At 58.9% G+C, this 26,328-nt stretch overlaps 1 protein-coding gene across 1 annotated transcript; it reads left to right on the top strand.

Moving 5' to 3' along the window:
• The first annotated feature begins 865 nt into the window (after nucleotides 1-865).
• Nucleotides 866-22,514, top strand: ZBED4 (zinc finger BED-type containing 4). The gene is made up of 2 exons (XM_047785942.1): nucleotides 866-1,009; nucleotides 17,427-22,514. Exon 2 carries the CDS (start codon nucleotides 17,773-17,775, stop codon nucleotides 21,298-21,300), a length of 3,528 nt encoding a protein of 1,175 aa, XP_047641898.1. The 5' UTR covers nucleotides 866-1,009; nucleotides 17,427-17,772; the 3' UTR covers nucleotides 21,301-22,514.
• The last annotated feature ends 3,814 nt before the right edge of the window (nucleotides 22,515-26,328 follow it).

Raw genomic sequence — 26,328 nt, 5'->3', positions numbered from 1 at the left:
AATTTGTATTAGGCAATTGTACATTAAATGTCCGGAGGTCTTACATACACCGGAAGACAACCAGAGTTCCACCTGGTCGGCACCTGCTGCCGCTGGGCCTCGGAAGCCAGAGCCCGCCAGTCCGGGCTGCAATGGAAGGGTCTCTCTTGCCCCCCAGTCCCTATAGGGGTTAAGTTTTAATCCCTGTTTTACAGGGACCGAGGTCGCGCAAGGCAGCACCTTATCGCCTTAGACTTAAGGGCTTAAGCGCACCCAGCACGTGGTGCAGAGCCCTTCGGAGCCCCTCTGCGAGAAGGACACTAGGTGCCGATTCGGGGTAAGCCGGCCTCAGGGCTCCCAGGCTGGTGGGCTCCCCTCCTCGCGGGCCCCGCGGCCGGCCGGGCTACCTGCAAGCATCTGGGCGCACCTGCTGCCAGAACCCAGCCCCCGCCGCGCCGCAGTCCCCGCTGCCCCAGCATGTCTGCAGCCTCTCCACCGCCTACCGCTGAGCCGCCGGGAACACGCTGGGACCCGCTCTCCAGCGACTCCGAACCCTGCCGCTGCCCCGGGACACAGCCCCGGAGGCAGGACCTGCGCGCGGAGACTGCGCCTGTGCAGCCCGCCCACACTGGCTCGGGGGCGGTGACGGCGCCTGCGCGGTCGGCCCGCATCGGCCAGGGGCGGAGGCTGCGCCTGCGCGGTCGGCCCGGGCCGCCCCGTCAGCGCCGCCTCGGCCCCTCGAGCTGCCCATCCGGCCGCCCCGGGGTGGAACGGGCATGCGGGCAGTGCGCCTGCGCGCGCCGGCCCCGCTCCCGGCCCCGCCCCGCGCCGCGCGGGGCCCTGGGAGGGGTGCAGCGTCCGGCGGCGTCGCGGGCGGGCGGCGGCGGCGGCGGCGGCAGAGGCGGCAGAGGCGGCGGCGGCGGGAGGGGCGCGGGGGCAGACAAAGCCTCGGCTAATGAATGAGAGCGCGTCCGCCTGCACGGCCGTCGTCCGCAGCCGGGCGCGAGTCGCCCCACGCCCGGAGCCCGCGGTGAGTGAGCGACCGGCACCGGCTCTGCCTCAGCCGCGAGCTCGCGCCCAGGGCCAGGCGGTCCCGGAGCGCCGTCGGGGCCGGGGGCCGGGGGTGGCGGAGCTCGGGGGTCGGATTTGGGGGATCGGGGCTGGGGCCGGGGTCGCGGGGGTCGGGGAGCGGGGTTGGGATCCGGGCGGGAGCGGGGGTCGCCCCGGTATCGCCGGCGCCGGGCCGGGGGTTGGGGGGCCGGGGGCGCGGCCTCGCGTCGCCGGGACCCCGCCCTGGCCGCCCGACTCGGCCGAGGTGCCTGCGTGCGGGGCCGCCCGGACTCCGCGCCCCCCGCGCCCCCCGGCCTCGGCTGACAGCTGGCGCACGGCGGGCCGGGCCGGACGGTCACACCCGGGCGCATTTTCCGGACCGCGGGATCTGGTCGAGGAAACGGCCGAAGTGGTGGAAAGTTGGTGCGGACCCCCGGCCCGGGCCCCGCCGCGGGGCCGGCGGGGCTGGCGGGGCTGGCGCGGCGCGCGGGCCGCGGAGGCTGCAGAGGAGCCCCGTGGCAGAGGTGCCGGGCCGGCGTGAAGTTGTCGAGCTGACCACGCGGGTGCCTGTGCGCGCGGGGCGGGCCCGAGGGGCCGGAGCCGTGCGGGAAGACCGGTCCTGGCGCGGGGGTCGCGGGCCGGCGGCCGGGCAGCCCTTCGCAGCCGCTGACAGGTGTTGGTCGCGTGTCTTTCCTCAAGTACTTTGTCCTCTGCCACCGCAGCGAATGACCGTACTCATTATGTTTGCAGGGGTTTTCTCTAGATACCGAATTTCGTTTTCAGTGCACTTTCAGGAAGAGGCAACCGAGGGCCTTATTTACATATGTCTTAGGAAGCAGATGAGCCGAGTCTTACTGCTGCGGGCCCCTGATGCTTTTCAGTCATTGTGTGTGTGTGTCTGGGTATGACCGCTCACACTGAGTTAGTAAAAACGTGAATCAAATTATCAAGCATATTTTCAAATAGTTTTCCAATTGGGGTTGTTTTGCTAGAGCCAAGTAAATGTTGAGTCATTTGTGTGTCTTGTTTTTCCTTTTTGGGTGACCCACGCGGCCCGCATTGCTGAAGACAAGTGCCAGCCCCTCGACTCTGTATTTGGGGTTTCTTTCAGTGGGTGCGTGTACCTCTCTGGAAACAAGTCCCTGCCAAGCCGAGCCATCAGAAGAACCTGCTGTTGGCATTTTCATGTTTGTGAAAAAGGGAAGTTACTTGTTTTGAAGTTAACTTTGATCCGATCAAGTCTATAGTTTTAAGAATTGCACTTCACTTTTCATGAGGCCAGTGAGCCAATGCAGGTGTATTTTTGTGACTTTTTATATAGCGTTTGTTTGTTTTGTTTTTGCTTTTTAGGGCAAACCTGCAGCATTATAGAAGGTCCCTGCCTAGGGGTGGAGTCGGAGCTGCATTTGCCGGCCTACGCCGCAGCCACAGCAGCTGGGATCTGAGCTGTGTCTGCGATTGACACCACAGCTCATGGCAGGGCCGGATCCTTAACCCACTGATTGAGGCCAGGGATTGATCCCACATCCTTACGGAATGAATACTAGTTGGGTTCTCCACTAGTATTCACCTGAGCCACATGAGGAACTCCCGTGTAAAAGTATTTTTGATGTTTTCTGTATATCATGGTGATAAAAGTAGGAGATGAAAAAGAATTTAGGTGGAGTTTTAATTTATTTATTTATTTATTTATTTATTTAGGCTTTTTAGGGCTGCGCCCCCAGCATATGGAGGTTCTCGGGCTAGGGGTCAAATCGGAGCTATAGCCGCTGGCCTACACCACAAGCCACAGCAACGGGGGGACCCGATCCGCACCTGCTGTCTGCGACCTACACCACAGCTCACGGCAACTCCAGAGCCTTAACCCACCGAGTGAGCCAGGGATCAAACCCACATCTTCGTAGATAGTAGGCGGGTTCATTATCACTGAGCCGTGGTGGGAACTCCTAGTTGGAATTTTTAAAGAGTGCTCTAAGCCAACTTTCAATTATGAATTTCTGTACACAGTCACTCTGTGAGAGGAAACAGTTGAGCGTGCTGAGGGTTTCGAGTGGGATGTCCGCGCAGGCACGCGCACTTCCTGTGGTCCTTACACAGATTGTATCTGGTTGTCATGATTTACATTTTCTCGGGAAAAGGCCCAGCACTGCTCAAGAGCGACTCTGAATCTTCCGAGGCGTTAATCTACTGGATTGGAAGAAGGGTCTTCAGTGCATCTCCCAGCGGTTCCTGGACAGCCCCCCTACCCCAACCCTGTTCTGGTTCATTCCTGATGTTTTTTGGGCTTGAAAACTGCTCTTTTTTTAAAAATGCCACCGCACACACAAGGAGGTCTGTCCGTGACTCGGGCGGTGCAAAGAATGTCCCCAACACGCTGGGAATTATTAGGGTTGCCGATTGGATCTGTGTCTGCGCAAAGGCGCCGATGCCGCGTTTATGTGGTGCAGGAAACGCGTGTACCTGTATTTCAGACCCCTGCCCGGCGTGGAGTTTGGAGCGTGCCCGGGACCCGGCAGCGGAGCTGCTGGAGCCAGAAGAGCAGTGACGGTGGTCCATGCTTCCTCCTCTTGGCGTCGGGTCTGCGCTGCTCTGGGCCCGGCTTCAGCGCCCGCGTTACCTGAACTCGGCTCTGGGTGAGGGGCCTCTGGCTCCCTCACAGCCGCGTTCTGTTTCCCTCTGAGCGTCTCCGCACAGACGTGCTGACGGCCTCGAGTGTCCGTCTCGTAATTAGCATCTGATGCGGACTTGATGGAAGCTGCGGGGCGGTAGTTGTGCATGTGGGCGTTTCTGTGTCTTACGTATTCAGCTGCATGAGAACGTCAGGGTGCCTGTGGCCCTGGCCGGCCCGCAGCCTCTCGGGCCGGGCCGCCCTCAGAGCCCGGACCTCAGCGGATTTCAGAGCAGCCGCCTTCCCCGTGCTCAGCCCTTTTCGAATCCCCGTGTCTCCTGCCCTCCGCCCTGCCCTGCTGCTCATCGGGTGCTCGTCATTCCCAACCACTTCCTGGCTAATTATCTGATAGGAACTTTCGGCAGGTGGAATCCCGGAAGGCATTGTTAGGCACGAAGTGGAGTCTTTTTCTTCTGGTGCCCCCTGTTGCTGAGGACAGGCGTGCCTGGCTCCGCCTGTGGTTTCTTCCCCTCTCTACTCTGAACCTGGCACGCTTCTGCCTGCTGAGAACAACAGTGGCTTTTAAAAGAGGTTCCCGGGAGTTCCCTGGCGGCTCAGCAGGTTAAGGACCTGGTGTCACTGCTGAGGCCCTGGTTACAGCTGTGGCATGGGTTCGGTCCCTGGCCCAGGAACTTCCACATGCCGCGGGCGAGGCCAGAAAAGAAGAAAAGAGAAGTTTCTGCCATTCAGGAACTTCCGTAGTGATGGTGGGGACACTTAAACCCGAGGAAAAGGCCCGGTGATGCTCCAGGGAACACAGGCAGGCCGGGGCAGGGCCCTTGGCAGGACTGGGCTGCTCTGGGCCAGGATGTGGCGGGGTGGCAGGTCCGGGTGGCCTCAGCAGCCCCCTTCTGGGGCTCGGCCGTGGACCACTCTGCACCTGCCCCAGGCGTTTCGTGGACAGCGCTCTTCTTGTGGCTGCAGCCACTCCTGCTGGCACGGCGGGTGCCCCTGTCCCCCCGAATCGGCTAGTGTGGCCGCACGCCCTCCGAACGCGTTCCCATCACCCTCAGACTCGGGGCGCGCCTTCCCCGGGGGCCGGGCCGGGGGCGAGCCAGGCCGGGGCTCGGACTGCCTCCGTGCCTGGCCGCTCCCGGAGCCCCTGGGCCCTGACCTGACAGCAGGACGGCCTCCATGTTGGGGGAGCCCCCACCTGTCGCAGCGTCGCCTGCCCCTCGCGCCCCGGCAGCGTGTCCTGGGGGGACGGCGCCTGTCCTGGGACCTCCTCTCCGGTGCTGCTCCTCAGAGAAGAGGCAGAGCGGGGGCCTCTGCCTGAGCAGCCGGGCGGCCGAGGCGGCACAGGGCGCGCAGTCCCTCCTGAGGCCCCATGGCCCCGCTGTCCCGTTGCCCAGGGTGTTTGTTGGCGCTCATTTCCGAGCCAGCCTCTCGTCTGGGTCATCGCACGAGCATGGGGACTGTAGGCCCCCTGCCACCCCCGTTTATTTCCATGCCATCGACTTTTTTGGGCCACCACCTCGCCATGCAGAAGGTCCCAGGCCAAGGTTCGAACCCGCACCCCAGCAGGAGCCGGAGCCAAAGCAGTGACAGCAGCGGATCCTGACCCCGCTGAGCCACGAGGGAACTCCAAGTCATTGACTCTTTGAAGAGACTGGGCCAGTTGTCGTGAAGGTCCCCTGTTCTGGGTGTCTCTGCTGGTTTTCTGCTTTGTCATTGACGCTGGACCCTGTGACGGCGGGGCGCGGAGGGGCCCTCGGCCTCCAGGGCTCCCCTGCATCCTCGATGCCGCCCTCCCGGGTCCCTCCTGGGAGCGGCCTCCGCGCAGGCAGTGCTGGGCTTCCTGTCGCCTTGCGCGCCTGCACAGACGCCTGCCGGGGCTGCTGCTCTTTCTGGATTCCGGTCGCGTCGCCTCGTCCCCTGCATTCTAGGAAACGGGAAACGGGACCAAGGCGCCGTCTCCCCTTATCCCTCTTTTTCTTTTTTCTTTTCCTTTTTCTTTCTTTTTTTTTTTTTTTTGTCTCTTTTGCCATTTCTTTGGGCCGCTCCCGTGGCATATGGAGGTTCCCAGGCTAGGGGTTGAATTGGAGCTGTAGCCACTGGCCTATGCCAGAGCCACAGCAATGCAGGATCCGAGCCGCGTCTACGACCTACACCACAGCTCATGGCAACGCCAGATCCTTAACCCACTGAGCAAGGCCAGGGACCGAACCCGCAACCTCATGGTTCCTCGTCAGATTCGTTAACCACTGCGCCACGACGGGAGCACCAATCCCTCTTTTTCTGGCACAGTGGTGGCCGTAACCGTCACCTCCGCTGTGGCAGATGTTTTGTTTTGTTTTTTTTTTTCCCTTTTCGCCTTTGCATATCAGTGCAGACTAGTGGATTTTAATTTGGTCGTTATGTCGTACTCTGTTCAAATCCTCTGCAGGTTCCGATAGGGAGGTGACCCGTTGGGGGCCGCAGGCAGCATCTCCCATTGTCCTGGCTGCACTCCCTGCCCCCCTTCCAGACCTTCCCTCCGCTGTTTCTGCAGGGCTTTGGTGCCCTCAGTGTCTGAAGGTGTTTAGAAACCAAGGTCTAGGCGCTAGGTGTGTTTGTGTGTTGCTGCAGCGTGGAGCACGCACCTGCTGGGCAGAGCTAGGATATGTGTTAAAACAGGGAGAGCTCATACTCAGCTTTCTGATCTTTTTTTTTTTTGGCGGGGGGGGGGGGTGGTGGTGGCTGTGCCTGCAGCATATGAACGTTCCCAGGCCGGGGATTACATCTAGCTGCAGCTGCAGCCTACGCCACAGCAACGCCAGATCCTTTAACCCACTGCACCAGGTGGGATTGAACCTGCGCCTCCACAGTGACTCAAGCCACCGTGGTTGGAATGTTAACCCACTGCACCACGGCACGAAATCCCGTGTCTTTTTCTCATCCTGAAAGTTTTCATTCTTTCTTTCTTTTCTTTTTAGGGCTGTGCCCACGGCATATGGAGGTTCCCAGGCTAGAGGTTGAATCGGGTCTGCAGCTGCCGGCCTACGCCACAGCTACAGCAGTGCTGGATCCAGGCCGCCTCTGCAGCCTACACCATAGCTCACGGCAACGTCGGATCCCTAACCCACGGAGCGAGGCCGGGGATCGAACCTGCATTCTCATGGATCCTAGTCGGGTTCATTAACTGCTGAGCCTCGAAGGGAACTCCTATAGGCAACGATTTTTATTTCTGCCACATTTATCCCATCAACATAAGCGCACGTGTTGGTAACTCCCTTGTGTTCCCTCTCGTCTTTGATGGAACGTAACAGGTGCCGTGACACTTGTGTCTTGCTTTCGGGACAGTCTGTGGGCGCGTCGGCCCTCACTGGTGAGTGTTGGAGTGGTTTTGCCCTGCGGCTGTGGACCCCGCCGTCCCCCGGGCAGATGTTTTGCATTTGATGAAGCAAGTCCATCTTCAGGGTCTTTTCTGGGCAGTGGGCTCGCCGGCTCCTTGGGCAGTTGTCGTTTGGCAGGTGTCGCCAAATTCCCAGCTTGCTCACAGCATCACTCTCAGCCTGACGGGGAGGCGCTGCCACACTTGTGGGTCTCACCCGGTCTGACCCAGTGAGACTTGGTAGCTTGAAGCGGTGTCTTTTGATAGGCTTCACCTCGAATGCGAAAACACGTGACTAGGTATCCGAGTAGATGAGGGCATTCAGGAAAAGGTGCTCACTGGTTTTTTTGTTTGTTTTTCCTGCTTTTTAGGGCCGTACCCGCGGCATATGGAGGTTCCCAGGCCAGGGTTCGAATCAGAGCCACAGCTGCCAGCCTACGCCACAGCCACGGCAACGTGGTACCTGAGCTGCATCTGCGACCTACACCACAGCTCATGGCAACGCGGGCTCCTGACCCACTGAGTGAGGCCAGGGATTGAACCTGCCTCTTCATGGATCCTAGTCAGATTCGTTTCCCCTTCGCCACAACGGGAATTCCGAAAGTTGCTCACTGTTAATGAGTCACTGAGTCTGAGTGGCCCCTGCAGGACGGGAAACGGGAAACGCTGCCTTTACACTTACCTCTGTGTTACAGTAGTTTGGGAAGTGGTGTCTTGCTTTTCTCTCCCTCTCTCTTTTTTTCTTTTGGCCGCTCCTGTGGCTTGTGGAAGTTCCTGGGCCAGGGATCAAACCCAAGCCACGGCATTGACAGTGCTGGATACTTAACCGACTGCACCACAAGGGAGCTCCTGGGAAGTAGTTTCTTTAATTCTTGAAATAAAAATAACAATATATTCTCCAGGTCAGAACACGAGTAAGATTGAGAATATTCGGGGAGCTTCCACCGTGGCTCAGTGGCTAAAGAATCCAGCTAGGAACCATGAGTTTGCGGGTTTGATCCCTGGCCTCGCTCAGTGGGTTAAGGATCCGGCGTGGCTGTGGCTGTGGCTGTGGTGTCGGCGGGCAGCTGTAGCTCCGATTAAACCCCTAACCTGGGAACCTCCACATGCCGCGGGTGTGGCCTTAGAAAAGACAAAAAAAAAAAAAATTGAGACTATTCCATACATGTTATTTTTTCCAGCCGGTGGAAAGCGTCCTCAGATTCGCTGCCTCTGCTTTTGGCTGTTTTTGTCTTTGAAACTTGAAGTTGCGGAAGGTTGGGTTTGGGCGGCTCTTCTCTCCTCATCCTCTCTCTTCTGTCTCCACTCATGATGCAGCGCGGCTGTGCTCACTGTTTGAGTGAAACAGTGTTTTCCTTTTTCGGATTGTATTTTATTTATGAGACGCTTCCAGGCCAGGGATTGACCTGAGCTGCAGCGATGACAGCACTGGATCCCTAACCCCCAGGCCGCAGAGGTGGCTTATTGCCTTAACTCCCGCGGTGCCTCAGCGTGGCCCCCGCCACCCAGAGATGGGTGGGGCCGGGCGAGATGGGGCGCAGGGTCCCCAGGACAGCGTCGCAGCAGGGAAGCTGAGGGGACTTGTTCCGGGAGGTTCTGTTCGGCTTCCTGTCGTTGAGCCCCGCATCTTAGGTGCGCGTGGGTTTTGTTTTTAGACCGATTTTTAGCTGCTGGAGCACAGAGGCAGAACCGCGGAGTAACGGGTCCCCGCTGCCTCCCAGGTGCGCTGCAAAGAGGCAGCGCAGCCTTTCGGGGCCAGGGCGCCGCCTCCAGCGGCAGGCGGGCCGCCGGGATCCTGTCTCTTCACGCCGCCGCCTGCTGGCGTCCGAGACCCTGAGGCCCGTCTTCCTCTTGTGGTTGGAAAACTCGGGCTGACCTGGTGTGTTGCTTTTTTAAAAGTCAGTGCTGGCTTCGTGGAGAAGGGATTTTCTTCGGCAGTGAAAGGCCGCTCGAGCAAACGCCGGCCTCTTTGCTCAAGTAGGAGCCGCGCCGTCGGGGTTCCGGTGCGGGGGGAAGCGGGGCGCAGCGCGGGGTCGCCCGGCCTGCGCGTCGGCTCTTCCTCGATGGATGGGAAACCGAGCATTTAAAGGAGGCGCAGGCGGCAGAGACACAGGAGCGCTGTCCCTCCTGGTGCCATGCCCGCCGGTGGCCCCCGCGTCTGGCTGGCAACGTGGAGCCTCTGCCTTTGATGCGGAGCCGAGGCGGGCGGCGCAGCAGGCCTGGCCCGGGCGCAGCTCTGCCTTCCCTGCACTTGCGCTGGGATAGGACTGGCACCCCCACGTCGGCGCTGGCTTTGCCTGTTCTTCCTGCGGCCGCCGAGCCCACCCCCGCAAATGGGAGCCGAGCATGGAGGGAGCGGGAGGCCGCACTCCTGTCTCCCAGGTCGGGGCTCTGCCTTTGCTGCGGGGTCGGCTCCCCCTGGCCTCCCTGGTCGGGGGATGGATCAGCCTCAGGTCTGCTCTCCCCGCCAGCTCCTCCTCCGGGGTGTGTGTTCCTCCCTCAGCAGGCACTGGAGTCGGGGGGCGGGGGGGGACTCGCCCTCGGCCCCCGCCTCCCCGCAGCCCGCGATGCCCACACCCACATGCCTCCTTGTTACGAAGTTACCAGACAGGGACGTTTGGGCTCAGCCACAGTGTCCTTTTTACGAGCTGGACTTCGGTCCTGGCCTCAGCTACTCTTCTTTTTTTCTTTTTTCTTTTTAGGGCCACACCTGCGGCACGTGGAGGTTCCCAGGCTAGGGGTCTAATCGGAGCTACAGCTGCCGGCCGATGCCACAGCCACAGCCACAGCCACGCAGGATCCAAGCCGTATTTGTGACCTACACCACAGCTCACGGCAACACCAGATCCCCCGAGAGGGCAGGGATCAAACCCACGTCCTCGTGGGTGCGAGTCAGACTCGTTCCCACTGCGCCACGACGGGAGCTCCCTGGCCTCAGCTACTCTTGGGTCATCTCGTGCTGTCTGTCATGTAGGCAACTGAAGATGGGCGCTCCGTGCTCCCTCTGCCGGTCTTCAGAGTGACACGTCAGGTTCCTGTCCTCCTGCAGAGGCGACCGTCGCGGATTTTGTTGTGGCTCGTGGGTGACCACGACCCTCATTTACGTGCACGTTGCCCCCCGCTCTGGGCAGCGGGGGCCCTTGCGGCCTGGCGCCCGCACCCTCCTGCCCAGCCCTGGTCTTTGACTGGGCCGTGGAGTTCGGACCCGTGGTCTGGACGTCAGGGAAGCTCGTGCCCGCCAAGTCGACTGCGACTTTGAGGTCCTGGCGGGGACCAGTGCCAGGGCGCGTGTTCTCTTCACGCCCAGAGGATGCCTGCTCTTTCCTAGCCCTGGTCGTTCCTTCCCGCCCCCAGGATCCTGGCTGCCAAGCACGTGGGCGACAAGAGAGGGAGCGCCTCAGCCCGACCCCCGCGCCTTCGTCCGGCCGAGCTCGTCCCCACCCCCGATAACAGTGGCTGTGCCGCTGCCCCTGGGCCGTTGCCCGTGGCAGTCGGGATGCCTCGCCCATGACAAGGGCCGGTCACCTTCCCCTTCTTTGTGGCTGCTCGGGCTCCGCTTTGTGGGGCATCCGCCGTCAGCTGCTCGTGCCTCCCGGACCCGGCAGGCAGCGGGTTCTGCGAGCTGGCGCGTCGGCGCTCGCCCGCGTCCTAGCTCGGTGCTTCTCGCTCCAGACTTTTAGGTGAGGTCTGCTGCTGGGCGATTTCTCAGGAAGGACTCCTGAAAACCTATCTTCTGAACGCTTCCCTGTTTTGTTTTTCGTTTCGGGCCTCCCCGCGGCTCATGCGTTGAAAGTAATTCACAGAATATCTTGTAACACATGAAAAGTATATGACATTCAGATTTCATTGTTTATAAATGGTGTTTGACGGAAACACAGTTATGCTCCTTTGCTCACCCTGCGTTTCCCTGCATCCGTGGCTGCTTTTGGCTGCAGTGACTGAGATGAGCAGATACAACAGAGGTCAAACTGCAGAATACTGAACCTCTGGCCCTTTTGCCCGTTCGCCAGCCCCTGCTCTAGAAAAGCGGTCGTTCTCGCGCCTGTTTTAAGGCGCACTGGAGGTCGCACTTTAAATCCGTCAAACTTTCAGTGAGTCCTGCCCCTTGAAATAAACCCCCTGGGCCCCCGCCCTTTCACTCTGTGCCTTCACCGTGGGCATTTCAGAGCCCTCAGTCTTCCTTGTTCTCCTGCTTCGCCCTCCGGGTTTCCGGGCGACGGGGGGCAGTGGGGGGGGAGCCGGGTCGGAGCACACACATTTTAGATCTTCTTTAAACTGTATTTTATTTATTTTAATTTTTATTTGTGGTCTTTTTGCCTCTTCTAGGGCTGCTCCTGTGGCATATGGAGGGTCCAGGCTAGGGGTCCAATCGGAGCTGTAGCCTACACCACAGCCACAGCCACAGCCACGCCAGATCCGAGCCGCGTCTGCGACCTACACCACAGCTCACGGCAACGCCGGATCCTTAACCCACTGAGCAAGGGCAGGGATCGAACCCGCAACCTCAGGGTTCCTAGTCGGATTCGCTTCCACTGCGCCACGACGGCACCTCTTAAGTATAACCTGTAAATGAGGAAAGGCTCTCTCGTTTCTCCTTTACTCTTTGAAGGGAATGCAAAGCCACAGGCTGGAGTTCCACGCCCGCTGGAGGACTTCTTTCCAGAGCTCGGCACCAAGAAAACGCACGAGCTGAACAGGCCCCCGGGCAGGACGCCGTGGCCAAGCAGCGTGTGGGACCTTCCGCGCTGTCCCTCGTGTCAGTGCACGTCCAGGCCCTGCTAGCGCCCGCCGCCGCCCGGTGGGAAGGGCCGAAGCGGCAGGGCGGGCTCCCCCGGGCGGGTGTTTTCCTCCTGCGTCCTTTGCTGGCTTTTCCGGGTGGGCTGTGAAAAGGAGATGCTCGTTCGTGTCCGCGTTTGTCCTCTCGGCTCTGCCCATCTTCGTCTCTGCGGGCCTTTCTTCGGGTCCCGCGATGTCCACTCGTGTCGTCGTCACAGGCGCTCTCCGGGCAGCTGACGCCCTGTCCTTCGAACTTGGAAATGGTCTTTTCTCCCGTGTTGAGCCATTTTTGTCCTGCGTTTTATTTCCACATTTTGTTGCATGGACTATAAACGTCTCAGCACATTACGGTTTTTGCTTTATATAGTCAACGGTCTTTTGGGGGGGGCTCTGCTGTGGCATGGGAAAGTGCCCCGGGCCAAGGATCACACCTGTGCCACAGCAGTGCCCCAGGGACAGTGGCGACGGCAGGTCCTTAGCTCACTGTGCCACGAAGAGCGCTCCCGTAGTCGCTCGTCTTTCAAAGAGATTGGTTGAAAAGCAGGAAAATGCTTCTCGTTCCTGGGGGTGTGCGTATTTGGCATGTCCGTGCCCTCCAGGGTTTAGGTGTAAATCTGAATCTCCGTCTAGAAACGTCGAATGTGGTGCCGCTGGCTGTTTCCGGAACGTTTTCATCGTCCCGAGCAGAAACTCCGTCCCTCTTAAGCGGTGCCCGCCCGTCCCCACCTCCCCCACCCCTGGTGACCCCTCAGCTGTTGTGTGTCCCTGTGGATTTGGCTTCTCCGGGACCCCATCAGAAGGGGCAGCACACCGTGTTTTTCCTGTTGGCTCTGCCTTAGGGCCTGTTTCCTGGAGTGTCACGTCTTTGGGGTCCAGCCACGTTCGAGCAGGTGCCCCGTTGTCCTTGCTCTTGGGGCTGAAGCGTATTCCGTGTGACCACGGCCTGTCGTCCACTCACATCTCGACCGACAGACGGACGCTTGGGTTATCTCCACCCGTGGCTACTGCTCACGGGGAGCTGTGGACATTGGCGGCGTCCGTCCTTCGGGTACATACCAAGCAGTGGAATTACCGGGTCCTACCCGAATTCTTGGTTTAACTCTTTGAGGAACGGACACACTTTCCGTAGCAGCTGCCCCATTTTTTTTTTTTTTAATTCTTTTCAGCAGCAACGCACAAGGGTTTCAACGCCTCCACGTCCTTGTCAGCCTTTTTTTTCTCTTTAAACAACAGCAGCCTGGTGCCCATGAGGTGAGAGCTCCTTGGAGTTTGCTGTGCACGTGTGCGATGATGGGGGAGCACCTTGGGTGCCTGCGGGCCGTCTCCAGAGCTTCTCTGGAGAAGCGCCTGCTCGGGCCCCTTACCCGCTTCGGGTTTGGGTTTAGTTGGTGAGTTGCTCACGTCATCGGTTCTGGGTATTAACCCCTTATCAGATGTATGAGTTTCGCGTATCTTTCTCATTCATCAGTTGTCCTTTCGCTCTTGATAATATCATTCGATGCGCAGAAGTCGTAAACTTTGCGTCTGTCTGGTTTTTGCTTCGTCCTGCTTTCCTTGCGTTGCTAGCTCCTCGAGACGATGGGTTTCTTCTTTTATTGCATCTAAGCGCCGTTAACCCCGTGCAACACGTGTCTCCCATCAAAGCCTCGGGTTTCGCTTTCCAGAGGGGTCGCTGGGCTCCCCTTTCTGCCGTCGGCTCATCACGCGTGCTGTCTCCCTTACTTCCTCCGACCGTGCACGTACTCGTACTGCCTGTTTTAAGGGCCGTAGCTCCTCCTCCTGTCGTCTGTGTCGTAGCCGGGTCTGTTTTCTCCTGGCCGGGGGAGTGTTTCCCGCTTTGTTGCGTGTCCGGGAATTTTTGTTTGATGTAAGACATTTTGAATTTTACTTTCTTGGGTGCAGGATGCTGTAACGGCTCATGAGTAATGGGGAGGCTGTTTGAGGCTGTAGGTAGGTTGGTCGCAGGGGGCCTCTTGGGTCTGGCACTGGAGCTTTGCTGGGGGCTCCCGAGCCCCGCTGAGCCCCCACCCGCAGGAGGACTTGATTGTCTCGGCTTATGGTCTCCAGGTCGTCTGTCAAGCGTACAAGAGCATCGTGTCTGAGAAAAACAGCAAACACACCTTCATTAAAAACACCGTGCTGGAGTTCCCGTCGTGGCGCAGTGGTTAACGAATCCGACTAGGAACCATGAGGTTGCGGGTTCGGTCCCTGCCCTTGCTCAGTGGGTTAAGGATCCGGTGTTGCCGTGAGCTGTGGTGTAGGTCGAAGACGCGGCTCGGATCCCGCGTTGCTGCGGCTCTGGCGGAGGCCGGTGGCTACAGCTCCGATTGGACCCCTAGCCTGGGAACCTCCATATGCCGAGGGAGCGGCCCAAGAAACAGCAAAAAGACAAAAAAACAAACAAACAAACAAAAAAACACCGTGCTGGGAGTTCCCATTGTGGCTCAGCGGCTTAAGAACCTGACTAGTATCCGTGAGGATGCGGGTTCGATCCCTGGCCTCTAATAGTGGGTTAAGGATCTGGCATTGCCATGAGCTGTGGTGTAAGCCTCAGACGTGGCTCAGGTGCTGCATCGCTGTGGCACAGAGCAGCCGCTGCCGCTCCAATTGGACCCCTAGCCTGGGAAGTTCCATGTGCCGTAGGTGAGGGCCTAAAAAGCCAAAAACGAAAACTTGGTTGGGAGTTTCTGCTGTGGCACAGTGGGTTCAGAGTCCAAGCGCAGTGGTTCAGGTCACTGCTGAGGTGCAGGTTCAACCCCTGGCCAGGCACAGTGGGTCAGGGATCCCGCGTGGCCGCAGCCGTGGCTGGGGTTTGACCCCTGGCCTGGGAACTTCCCTTTGCTGCACGTGTGGCCACTAAAAAAGGGCTTCATTGCTGAAAGATGCTGACCATCATCTGCCAGCATAGGACCGCCCCAAGCTTTCAACTTGCAAAAGCATCTGCCAGGCTCAGCAAAAGGAGGTGTGCCGGAGTAGCGCCTGCGTTGCCGCTTGTCTCATGTGAGGGCTCTGCCCACCCTTGTTACTCCACCATGGCTGCACGCACAGCTTGTTCCCACTCTGTTCTTCAAAAGAATGTTTTAAAAACTCCTGGTTCTTGGGAGATCCTGTTGCGGCTCAGAGGAAATGAACCCGACTCACATCCATGAGGTCGCGGGTTCAACCCCTGGCCTCGCTCAGCGGGTTAAGGATCCTGAGTGGCCACGAGCTGTGGTGTAGGTCGCAGATGTGGCTTGGATCTGGTGTGGCTGTGGCTGGCTGTGGTGGAGGCCGGCAGCTGCAGTTCCGATTGGACCCCTAGCCTGGGAACCTCCATGTGCCTCTGGTGCGGCCCCCCCCCAAAAAAAATCCTGGTTGTTTGGAGTTCCATGTCAATTGTATATTCTGCTCATCAGCCACGGCCAGAAAGCATTTTGGGATTTTGCTTGGAACTGCATTGCGTGTATAGATCAATTCAGGGGATGCTGACATTATGCCGGTGTTGGATTTTCTAGTTCGTGAACTCTTTACGGGCTTTCGTTTCTCTCAGCAGTGTTTCAGAGTTTAAAGTGCACAGGTGATCTTTTTTTTTTTTTTTTTTTTGCTTTTGCTTTTCAGGGCCACACCCACGGCATATGGAGGTTCCCAGGCTAGGGGTCGAATCGGACCTACAGCTACCGGCCTCCAGCACAGCCACAGCAACTCCGGACCCGAGCCACATCTGCGACCGACACCGCAGCTCACGGCAACGCTGAATCCCTGACCCGCTGAGAGAGGCCAGGGATCAAACCCTCATCCCTCATGGATGCTAGTTGGATTCGTCTCCTCTGTGTCACAGCAGGAACGCCAAGGTGTACATTTTAAAAGAATTATCTCTTAACATTTTATATTTTTGTCTGCTGTAAAATGGGGAATTTTCCTTTGTAATTATTGTTTGCCTGTAGAAATGCAATTTTTTTGTAAATCAACTCTTGTTTCTTGTAACTGTCTAAATTCACTAATTTTTAGTAGCCTTTTATAGATTTCCTAAGGATTATTTTACCTTTCCAGATGTATTTAATATGACTGAGGACGGTTTTACCTTTTTGTTTCCAGGTTATATGACTTTTGGTGCTTCTCATTTTTGTAGTCTCTCATTTTTTGCTCACTTTTCTTTGTTTCCTGTGTTTCATTTGAAAAATAACTACACATGTGTAGCGATACGGGTTGGAATTGCTTTTAAGTGTGACTCTCTTGCGCTGTATGTGCTAATTCCAGCGAGGGGAGGCCAATCTGCTGTTTTACCCTCTCTCTTACTCTCGGTGGCCTATTTCCTTGTGTTTCGTGAGGTTTTGTTTATATGCTCATTTTAAATGTTGAGAGCATTTGGCTGAACCTGGTGGAATTGATCACTTGCAGTGCTTTCTTTCTGAAACTGCCCCATCTGTTCTGATGCAAGGTTTCCCTCTGCCTTTGCCCCGGGCAGGCTCAGTGCACGCCTGTTGTCCCAGCGTTATTATTAACCCTGATTCCTGTAACTCCTGGTGTTGGGAGTTCTCTTGGGCTGTGCGGGTGAAGGATCCAACATTGTTGCTGCCGCAGCCCGGGCCACTGCCGTGGTGCCCGTTCGGTCCCTGGCCCGGGAACCGCAGGCCGTGGGAGTGGCCAGAAGAAGAAAAAGAAGAAGAAGAAAATGCTCTGGTTTGGCATCACTGCTGGGCGACCTCATGGCTTTGGCCCCAGAACTTGGTGGCGGCTGACTGGGCCGGTGTGTTAGGCGCTGCCCGCGGACAGCCTCACCTGGCAGGCGGGGCACAGCTCTGCCCTCCCTGCTCTTCGTGTGTGTGCCCCATACCACCTTATAAAGTAAGGTCGCGGGTGGGGGGGACCCAGGGGCACAGGGCAGGGGTGCTGACACCCACGGACTCCGCAGGCTGCATCACCTGCAGAGGCCCCCCCCTTTGCCCCTGCCTGCTGGGTCCCAGGCTCTGAGAGGCGCTGGGGCTGCCCTCACGGCGAAAGGGGCCCTGGCAGGAGGGCATTCCTGCTTCCCCGGGGGCAGCTGTGTGGAGTGGCTCAAGCTGGACCTTGTGGGGCCCTCACCGCGGTGCCTGTCGGCAGGTGGAGCTGGGCGGCCGTGTTCCACCCCGCGCTCAGGAACAGGTCCCTCTGGCTGGCACTGCTTATTTCTGGGCAGCCAGCGGCCTGGGCTGTGCCAGCCCCCAATGGGCAGGTTGGGCCCGAGGAGGCCGAGAGGCTGTGTCTGCAGGGGCGGGGGTGCTAAGAGACCGGGCTGGGCGCCTGCTGCCGCTGGGCTCCCGCGGGCAGCTTTGCCGAGCACAGTGGCACAGGCTCCTCCGCCAAGGACGAGGGAGGAGCTTCCTGAGCAGAGCGGCCGCTCTCTGCCTTTCACTGCGGGGCCTTTCCCAGGCCCTCAGTCCCGCACGGATAGGCCCTTTGAATTTAAATTTGCATCTTTTTTTTTTTTTTTGCTTATTGTGCATTTGTGGGGTGTTTTTACTGTGAAACTGGATTGTGAAAAAGTCAAGAAACAAGGTGTTTCCCTTTAATTTCGCATCATGGACTGACTTCCTGTGCGCGTCCAGGCGGGTGCATCCATGACCGCGTGCTTCTGAAACGTGGCCTTCCGTTCCGTGCCTGACGTGGTTTCTTCTTTTATAGATGACGCCAAAGGGTCGTCGTGCCGTGAAGATGACGGCGGCCCTGAGTCGGAGACGGGCAGGCGCCCCCTGCGTGCCCGCGTGCCCCCTGCGTGCCCGGGAGGCGGTGAGCCGTCGAGTGCCTGGAGGCAGCGGCCTGCAGCCCCGGCCCGGGCGCACCTGAGCCCCGATCTCTGCTGCACGGCTCAGAGGCTTGGGATCAGCCATGTGCAGAAGCGGCCCGAAGGATCAGGTCATTTAGCAGAACTGAAGACGATGTACAGTGGGGCACAAATGAGCATTTTGGTCCGTTTCCTACCAACCTGAGACGTGGGGTGTTGGAGCAGCCAGAACAGTTATGCTCGGTCATGGAGAACGGCCGGCAGACCAGCCCCAAAGGGGATGGGGGTTTTGTTTCTGACAAAGTAGGTTTTAAAATAGAAGAGGAAGATGAGGGTCAGATCCCCAGGCGCAGTTTGGAAAGAGCCGCCTCCAGGCGGGAGCAGGAGGACAGGAAGCGCGCCGCCGCCGGGGATGAGCAGGCCGTGCGGGAGGCGGGCTGTGGCTGCCGGCCGCTGGGCAAGCCCTTCTCGGCCGAGGCCGAGGACGACTACGGGGCGCTCTTCTCGCAGTACAGCAGCGCCCTGTACAGCGTGGCCATGGAGGCCGTGACGCAGAGCCTGCTCTCCGGCCCGCACGGGAGCTCGCGGAAGAAGTCGCCAGCCTGGAAGCATTTTTTCATCTCTCCCAGGGACAGCACCAAAGCCATCTGCACGTACTGCATGAAGGAGTTCAGCCGGGGCAAGAACGAGAAGGACCTGAGCACCAGCTGCCTCATGCGGCACGTCCGCCGGGCGCACCCGGCCATGCTCCTGGGCCCCAGCGCCGGCGCGCCGGGCCTGGCCTCCCTCTCCGCCCCCGCAGACGCTGCGGACCCGGGCGCCGCCGGCCTCGCGCCCGCCCCGCTCGCCCCCCCGACGGCGGCCAAGCTCCCGAGGTCCCCCGGTCAGGGCGCCGAGGAAGCTGCGCCTCGGCTCTCTCCCGAGGAGGTCCCCCCGGACGTGTCGGTCCCGGACAGGGGCGGCAGGGAGGAGGCCCCGGGGGGCCCCCCGCCGCTTTATGACGAGTCGCCCGAGAACGGGGCCGAGAAGAACCTCCCGCTTCCGAGGAGCTCGTCGGGGTCCAGGCGGAGATCGGCCGTCTGGAAGCACTTCTACCTGTCGCCGCTGGACAGCTCCAAGGCCGTGTGCGTCCACTGCATGAACGAGTTCAGCCGCGGCAAGAACGGCAAGGACCTGGGCACCAGCTGCCTCATCAGGCACATGTGGCGGGCGCACCGCTCGGTCGTGCTGCAGGAGAACGGCGCGAGCGCCGGCGTGCCGCCCCCCTTCTCCGCGCCCCCGACCCTGCTGCCCGCGCCGCCGCCTCCGCCGCCGCCGCCGCCGCCGCCCCAGGACGGGGAGCCCAGCTCCGGGCCCGCATCTCCAGGGAAGCTGGTCCCAGAGTCCCCGTGCGCGTCCCCGTCCCCCGATCGGCTGGGGGAGGAGCTGCCTGCGCGCTGGAGCCCCGGGGACGCGCCGGCGGGAGACGCACCCGCCCTGTCCTCGTCCTCCGACGGGGGCGAGGCGTCGCTGGCGTCCTCCCCCGAGAAGCAGCAGGGTGACGCCGCGCGCCCCCGCCCGGTCGAGCCCGGCGCCGTGTTCCAGCAGAACAAGAAGGTCATGAAGAGGCTCAAGTCCGAGGTGTGGCACCACTTCTCGCTGGCCCCCACCGACAGCCTCAAGGCCGTGTGCCGCCACTGCGCCTGCGTCATCAGCCGCGGCAGGCGCGGCGACATGGGCACCAGCTGCCTGATGCGCCACCTCTGCCGGCGCCACCCCGCCGTGGTCGGGGGCCAGCGGGGCTTCCTGGGCGCCGGCTTGGCGGGCTCGCCCTACGCCACCCTGGCCTCTGCAGAAACCGCCTCCAAGGTAACCGACCTGCCGACAGCGGTGGCCAAAAACAGCCAAGGCCTGTTTCCCGCCAACAGCAAAAAGACCTCGAAGCTGTGGAACCATTTTTCCGTCTGCTCCGCAGACCCCACGAAGGTGGATTGCTTGCACTGTGGCCGGACCATCAGCCGGGGCAAGAAGCCCACCAACCTGGGCACCAGCTGCCTCCTGCGGCACCTGCAGAGGTTCCACGGCAGCGTGCTGAAGCCCGACGCCCCCAGGCCGGCCCCGCCGGCCTCCCCGGGGCTCCCCGCGCCCCTGAGCTTGCAGCCCGCCGGCGCCGCCTCCTGCGAGGACGCCGCTGAGAAGCTGCCCGATTCTCACCCAGCTGCCAAAAAAATAACAAGTCTCGTGGCAGAAATGATCGCCCTTGACCTCCAGCCATACTCGGTGGTGGACAGCGTCGGCTTCGGCAGGCTGCTCGGGCACCTGAGGCCCCAGTACTCCCTGCCGCCCGCGTCCTACTTCTCCAGGACGGCCATCCCGGCCATGTACGACGGCGTGAGACACGTGGTCATGGCTCAGCTGCAGGAAGCCGAGAGCGGCGTGGTCCACTTCACGTCCGGGGTCTGGACGAGCAGCCAGACGCGGGAGTACCTGACCCTCACCGCTCACTGGGTCACCTTCGAGTCGTCGGCCCGGCCGCACCACCAGGACCGCCACTGCTCGGCGCTGCTGGACGTGTCCCAGGTGGACTGCGACTACAGCGGCAGCAGCGTCCAGAAGCAGCTGGAGTGCTGGTGGGAGGCCTGGGTGACGTCGGCCGGCCTGCAGGTGGGCATCACGGTCACCGACAACCCCAGCATAGGGAGGACGCTGAACGAGGGCGCGCGCTCCAGCGTGCAGTGCTTCAGCCACACGGTCAGCCTCATCGTCGGCGAGGCCATCAAGAGCCAGAGGCTGGTCCAGAACCTCCTGAGCACGGCGCGCAAGATCTGCGAGCGGGTGCACCGGTCGCCGCGGGCCAAGGCCAAGCTGGCCGAGCTGCAGCGGGAGTACGCGCTGCCGGCGCACCCGCTGCTGCAGGACGTGCCGTCCAAGTGGGACACGTCCCTCCACATGCTGGAGCGGCTCCTCGAGCAGAAGAGGGCGGTCAACGAGCTGTCGGTCGAGTGCCACTTCCGCGAGCTCATCAGCTGTGACCAGTGGGAGGTCATGCAGTCCGTGTGCCACGCCCTGAGGCCCTTCGACGCCGCGCGCCGGGAGCTGGGCGCCCGCGAGTCCACGCTCAGCCAGGTCATCCCCATGATCCACATCCTGCACAGGCGCGTGGAGATGCTCTTCGGGGAGACCACGGGCGTCGACACGATGCTCACGTCGCTGCGGGAGGCCATGGTGAGCCGCCTGTCGGCCCCGCTGCACGACCCCCGGTACGCGCTGGCCACGCTGCTGGACCCGCGGTACAAGGCCTCCCTCTTCTCCCAGGAGGAGGCCGAGCAGTACAAGCAGGATCTCATCAGGGAACTCGAGACGCTGGACTCCCCCTCAGGGCCCGCGCCCGTCGCCAACGGCGCCGGCGACCCGGCGTCCCCGCCGCGGGCCGGGGCCGGGGCCGGGGCCGGGGAGGAGAGCCTGTGGTCGCTCATGGCCACCGTGCAGAAGGCCGAGCCCCGGGGGCAGCCCGGGCTCCCGGAGGACGCGGTGCTCGCGTACCTGGCGGAGGAGGTGCTGGAGCACGGCTGCGACCCGCTCGCCTACTGGAGCCTGAAGAGGGCGGCCTGGCCGGGCCTTGCGGCCTTGGCCGTCCGCTTCCTGGCCTGCCCGCCGAGCGCCGTCCCCGCCGAGAAGCTGTTCGGCACCCCCACCGAGAACGGCAGCTTGGGCCCGTCCAGGCTCATGATGGAGCATTTCGAGAAGCTCGTCTTTCTCAGAGCGAACCTCCCCCTGATCTCCTTCCAGTACTGAGACACGCGGTGCAGCCACCGGTCGAGAGGCGGCGACTGCCCCGCGGCCGGCGGCTCGCGCGCCCGGGGCCCCAAGGACAGCGGGCCCGGCGCTCGGGCCGCAGCCCTCCCCGTCCTGCCCACGCGTGCCTTACTCCCGGTCCTGAGCCCGGGACCGCGGCGCGGTTTCTGAGGCGTCCGCCAGAAACCTGCTGTCGTGCCGATCATGAAGCCCGCTGACGAGGCGTCCCCCCGTGCCTGTGACGCGTTTGTAGGGTGGGGGTTAGTGAGGTGTTGGACTGGAATGGCAGAGGAGTTGGAAGCAGGCTTTTTTCTCTAGGCTTTTTGTTCGATTACGTAAAAACCACCAATCAGGTACTGTACTGTCGTTTACCGTTGCTTTAATTGCAGCAAAGCAGCTTTTGTGGCCGTCGAGTCAAATCTGTAAATAGGAGGCAGAGTTCAAGCCATCCTGCCCGCGCCCTTCCCGGCTGCAGCTCTGACGCGCCTCGAGTCCAGAGCGCCATCTGGGAGGTGACTGTCCCTGCAGCGGAGACGTGGCGTTGAAGACGAGCCTTCCCTCGCGCGTCACGCCGCCGGTCCTGCGCGCCTCGGGGGCGTGCGCCCATTTCAGGTGTTCCCTCGGATGCCCCGGACACATCCCAGCTGCTTACGGGTGGTGCCCGCGCTGCCTGCCGTGTGGCCGGTGCTCAGCGCACCCGTGCACAGCGTCCCGTCGATGACCCCTCTCCAAGCCCTCCCTGGTGGCTCCACGCCGTGAAGCCAGCTGGAAACGTGTGCACTGACCTCCAGTTTGATCAAGTTCTGTGTAAACTTCTCTGTAGAAGCGGCGGCAGCTCACTGACGGGGAAAGCGACTGTCGTGCTGCAGTTGTAAGACTAGCCTCAGGGGGTTCGAATTTCTTTTTTGTTTCACAGGGAAGATGCAGCCATCAGCGGGTGTCAGAACCCAGGACATCGGGACGCAGTATCAGTCACCAGGTTCTCCTAACAATACTACGTCTTCGAAGTTTCTGCCTCAACATCTAGTATTTCCAGCCAGTTAAATGTTCTGGATGAAACAGGTCTCTCACTTGCCGACGACTTTTAGAGAAGTCGTCCTTCTGTTAAAATACTGTACCTACCATTAATCTGGATTTGCATTGACTATGTTTTAGTGTATTTATAAATGGCGAACTCAGTTTCTGAAATTAAACTTTTTATTTGCAATTTTCTACTGCTGGCGAACACTGCCTCTTTCTTCTGAGGGCAATAAAACCGTCCTGCTCTCGGGGGCCGACTCGTACAGAGAGCACACTCGCTCAGCCTTGGAATTGTCGCCTTCGCCCAGGTGCCTCGGGGGGCAGCGCAGGCGTACTCCTTGCAGCCGCCTGTCTGGCAGGGGTATAGCACTGAGTCCCTGGGACAGAGCCCACGGGCCTGGCAGCCGGGCAGGTCACCTGCGGCCCTTTGCAGAGCACGCCTGCAAGCCTGCCGCACGCCTGCCCTGTTGTGTTGTTACACTGGCGGTGGCCTCGGGCTGCTGTTTGCCTGTCGGGGAGCCCGGCCTCAGGTGGTGAGGCGGGGGTGGTTCCAGTCGGCCAACGGCACGGGCCTCCTGGGGCGGTGGGGTGCTCACGGGGTTGGGGATGTTCAGCCAAAACCAGGCGCCACAGAGCCGGGAGCGGTGGGCCTGCGGGAAGAAGCCCGGGGCTCGCCGTTGGCAGCACTGGGACGCTCCTCAGGGCTGGCACTGGCGCACAGGGGCACGGGCCGAGGGCGCCGCGCATACGGCTGGCCCGTGTGTGTCTTAGCTCCTCCCGCCTTAACGCCCCCTTCAGACCCCGGTCACCAGCCGTTCACTGCCCGGCAGCTCGATGACGTCTCCGGCGGTCCGCTTAACCTCTCTGGTCACTGTCATGATACAGGAGCCTTTGTTTGAGCGTCAGGGCCCATCCCATCCCCATGAGCAAATCCTGTTGTCTGTGATTAAAACGTTGGATTTCATTTAAAATTAAAATTCCCTTCCCTACCCTTCCAACCATAAGGTAGCAGCTGGTTTTAGGCCAACTCTCCCCAAGAACTGGCGAGGCCACGGGAAGTCATTTTGTAAAAAGCTTTTCGAGGACACCGCGAGCAGCCACAGCAGGACACCGCTGTATTGAGAAGAAGCGCCCATGGAGGCGAGCCCTCCATTCGCATCTCTGAATCAACTAGCACCCGTGAGGACGCAGGTTCCATCCTCCGCCTCGCTCAGTGGGTTAAGGGTCGTGTGTTGCCGACACGGCTCGGGTCTGGTGTGGCTGTGGCTGCGGCGTAGGCCGGCGGCTACATCTCCAATTCACCCCCTAGCCTGGGAACCTCCGTATGCCGTGGGGGCAGCCCTGAAAAACAAACAACAACAACAACAACAACAAAACAAACCTCCAGAAAGTGGGCATGGAGGGAACCTACCTTAACATAATAAAGGTCATGTATGTGACCCACACACAGTACTGTCATACTTAGCAATGAAGAGCTGAAGGCATTTATCCAAGATCAGGAACAAGACAGATATGTCCATTCTTGCCACTTTAATTCAACATAGTTCTGGAAGACCTAGCCACAAGAACCCAAGAAGGAAAATAAAAGGAATCCAAATTGGAAAAGTAAAACTGTCACTGTTTGCAGATAACATGGTACTACCCATAGAAAATCCTAAAGATGCTATCAGAAAACTACTACAGCTCATCAGTTAGTTTGGTGAAGTCATAGAATGCAAAAATTAACACACACAGAAATCTGGTACATTTCTATACACTAACAATGAAAGATCAGGAAAAAAAAAATCAAGGAAATAATCCATTTACCATTGCATTAAAAAAAAAAAATAGGAGTTCCTGTCGTGGCGCAGTGGTTAACGAATCCGACTAGGAACCATGAGGTTGCGGGTTCGGTCCCTGCCCTTGCTCAGTGGGTTAATGATCCGGCGTTGCCGTGAGCTGTGATGTAGGTAGCAGACGCGGCTCGGATCCCGCATTGCTGTGGCTCTGGCGTAGGCCGGTGGCTACAGCTCCGATTCAACCCCTAGCCTGGGAACCTCCATATGCCGCGGAAGCAGCCCAAGAAATAGCAACAACAACAACAACAAAAAAGACAAAAAGACAAAAAAAAAATACTTAGGGAGTTCCCGTTGTGGCACACTGGAAACGAAAAATGAATCTGACTAGGAAACATGAGGTTTCGGGTTTGATCCCTGACCTCGTTCAGTGGGTTAAAGATCCAGTGTTGCCTGCCATGAGCTGTGGTGTAGGTCACAGACTCAGATCCGGTGTTGCCGTGGCTGTGGCTGTGGCTGGCAGCTGTAGCTCTGATTAGACCCCTCGCCTGGGAACCTCCATATGCTGCAGGTGCGGCCCTAAACAGCAAAAAAAAAAAAAAAAAAAAAAAAAAAAAAAAAAAAAAAGAAAGAAAAGAAAAAAAAAGCCCTTAGGAACAAACCTACCTAAGAAGGCAAATGACCTACTCTCTAAAAACTCTAACAGGTGGTTGAAAGACATCAAAGATAACACAAAGATAAACCACTCTCTCAGACTGGAAGAATCAATATTGTCAAAATGACTGTACTACCAAAGGCAATCTACATATTCAGTGCAATCCCTATCAAATTACCAATGGCATTTTCACAGAATTAGAACAAAAAAAAATTTTAAGTTTGTATGGAAAAGACACCAAAGAGTCAAAGCAATCTTGAAAAGGAAGGATGGAGCTGGGGAACCTAGCTAGCCTCCTTGACTTCAGACTATACTACAAAGCTACAGTCATCAAAACAGCATGGTACTGGCACCAAAACAGGCACATAGATCAATGGAACAGGATGGAAAACCCAGAAATAAGCCCATGCTCCTAAGGCCAATTAGTCCAGGAAAAAGGAGGCAAGAATTTATAGTGGAAAAAAGACAGTCTCTTCAGGAAATGCTGCTGGGGAAACTGGACAGCTACATGTGAAAGAATCAAATTAGAACATTTTTTAACACCAGGCACAAAAATAAACGCAAAATGGATTAAGGACCTAAATTTAAGACTGGATACTCTAAAACTCCTCGAGGAAAACATAGGCAGAACACAATGGACCTAGTTAAACTTAAAAGCTTTTGCACAGCAAAGGAAACCATAAACAAAACCAGACGGCAAACGACAGGACAGGAGAAAATATTGCAAATGACATGACATACAGGGGTTAATCTCCAAAATATGCAGATAGCTCATGCAACTCATTATGAAAAACAACCCAGTTTAAACAATGGGCAGAAGGGAGTTCCCGCTGTGTTGCAACAGAATTTGTACAGGTTTAACCCCTGTCCCAGCACAGTACGTTAAGGATCCAGCTTTGCCAAAGCTGTGGCATAGGTTGCAGCTACAGCTCAGATCTGATCCCTGGCCTGGGAGCTCCATATGCTGTGGAGACGCCAAAAAAATGAAAAGAAAATAGAAAAAAACGGGTCGAAAACCGAAAGAGACACTTCTCCGGAGGAGACATACAGAGGCCAAAAGGCACGGGAAACGATGCTGAGCATCACTCGTTATTAGAGAAACGCACATCGAAACCACAAGGACGTACCTCTCACGCCGATCAGAATGGCCATCATCAAAAAGCCTACGAACAAACGAACAAAAGAAAAGGAGTTCCCGTCGTGGCGCAGTGGTTAATGAATCCGACTAGGAACCATGAGGTTGCGGGTTCGATCCCTGGCTTCGCTCCCTGGGTTAAGGATCTGGCGTGGCCGTGAGCTGTGGTGTAGGTCGCAGACGCGGCTCGGATCCTGTGTGGCTGTGGCTCTGGCATTGGCCGGCGGCTACAGCTCCAATTCGACCCCTAGCCTGGGAACCTCCATATGCCGCGGGAGCAGCCCTAGAAAAGGCAGAAAGACAAAAAATTTAAGAATGTACAAACAATTGGAGCTCCTTTGCGGCCTCGAGGGTCAAGGATCCAGCATTCCCACAGCTACTGGAGTGGAGGAAAGGGAACCCTCCTACCATGTTGGTGGGGTGTGAACTGGTACAACCACCAC

The sequence above is a fragment of the Phacochoerus africanus genome, chromosome 7 (genome assembly GCF_016906955.1).
Source record: "Phacochoerus africanus isolate WHEZ1 chromosome 7, ROS_Pafr_v1, whole genome shotgun sequence".
Classification (NCBI taxonomy): Eukaryota; Metazoa; Chordata; class Mammalia; order Artiodactyla; family Suidae; genus Phacochoerus; species Phacochoerus africanus.
Note: the sequence above shows the minus strand (reverse complement) of the source record. Positions and strands in the feature narration are given on the sequence as shown.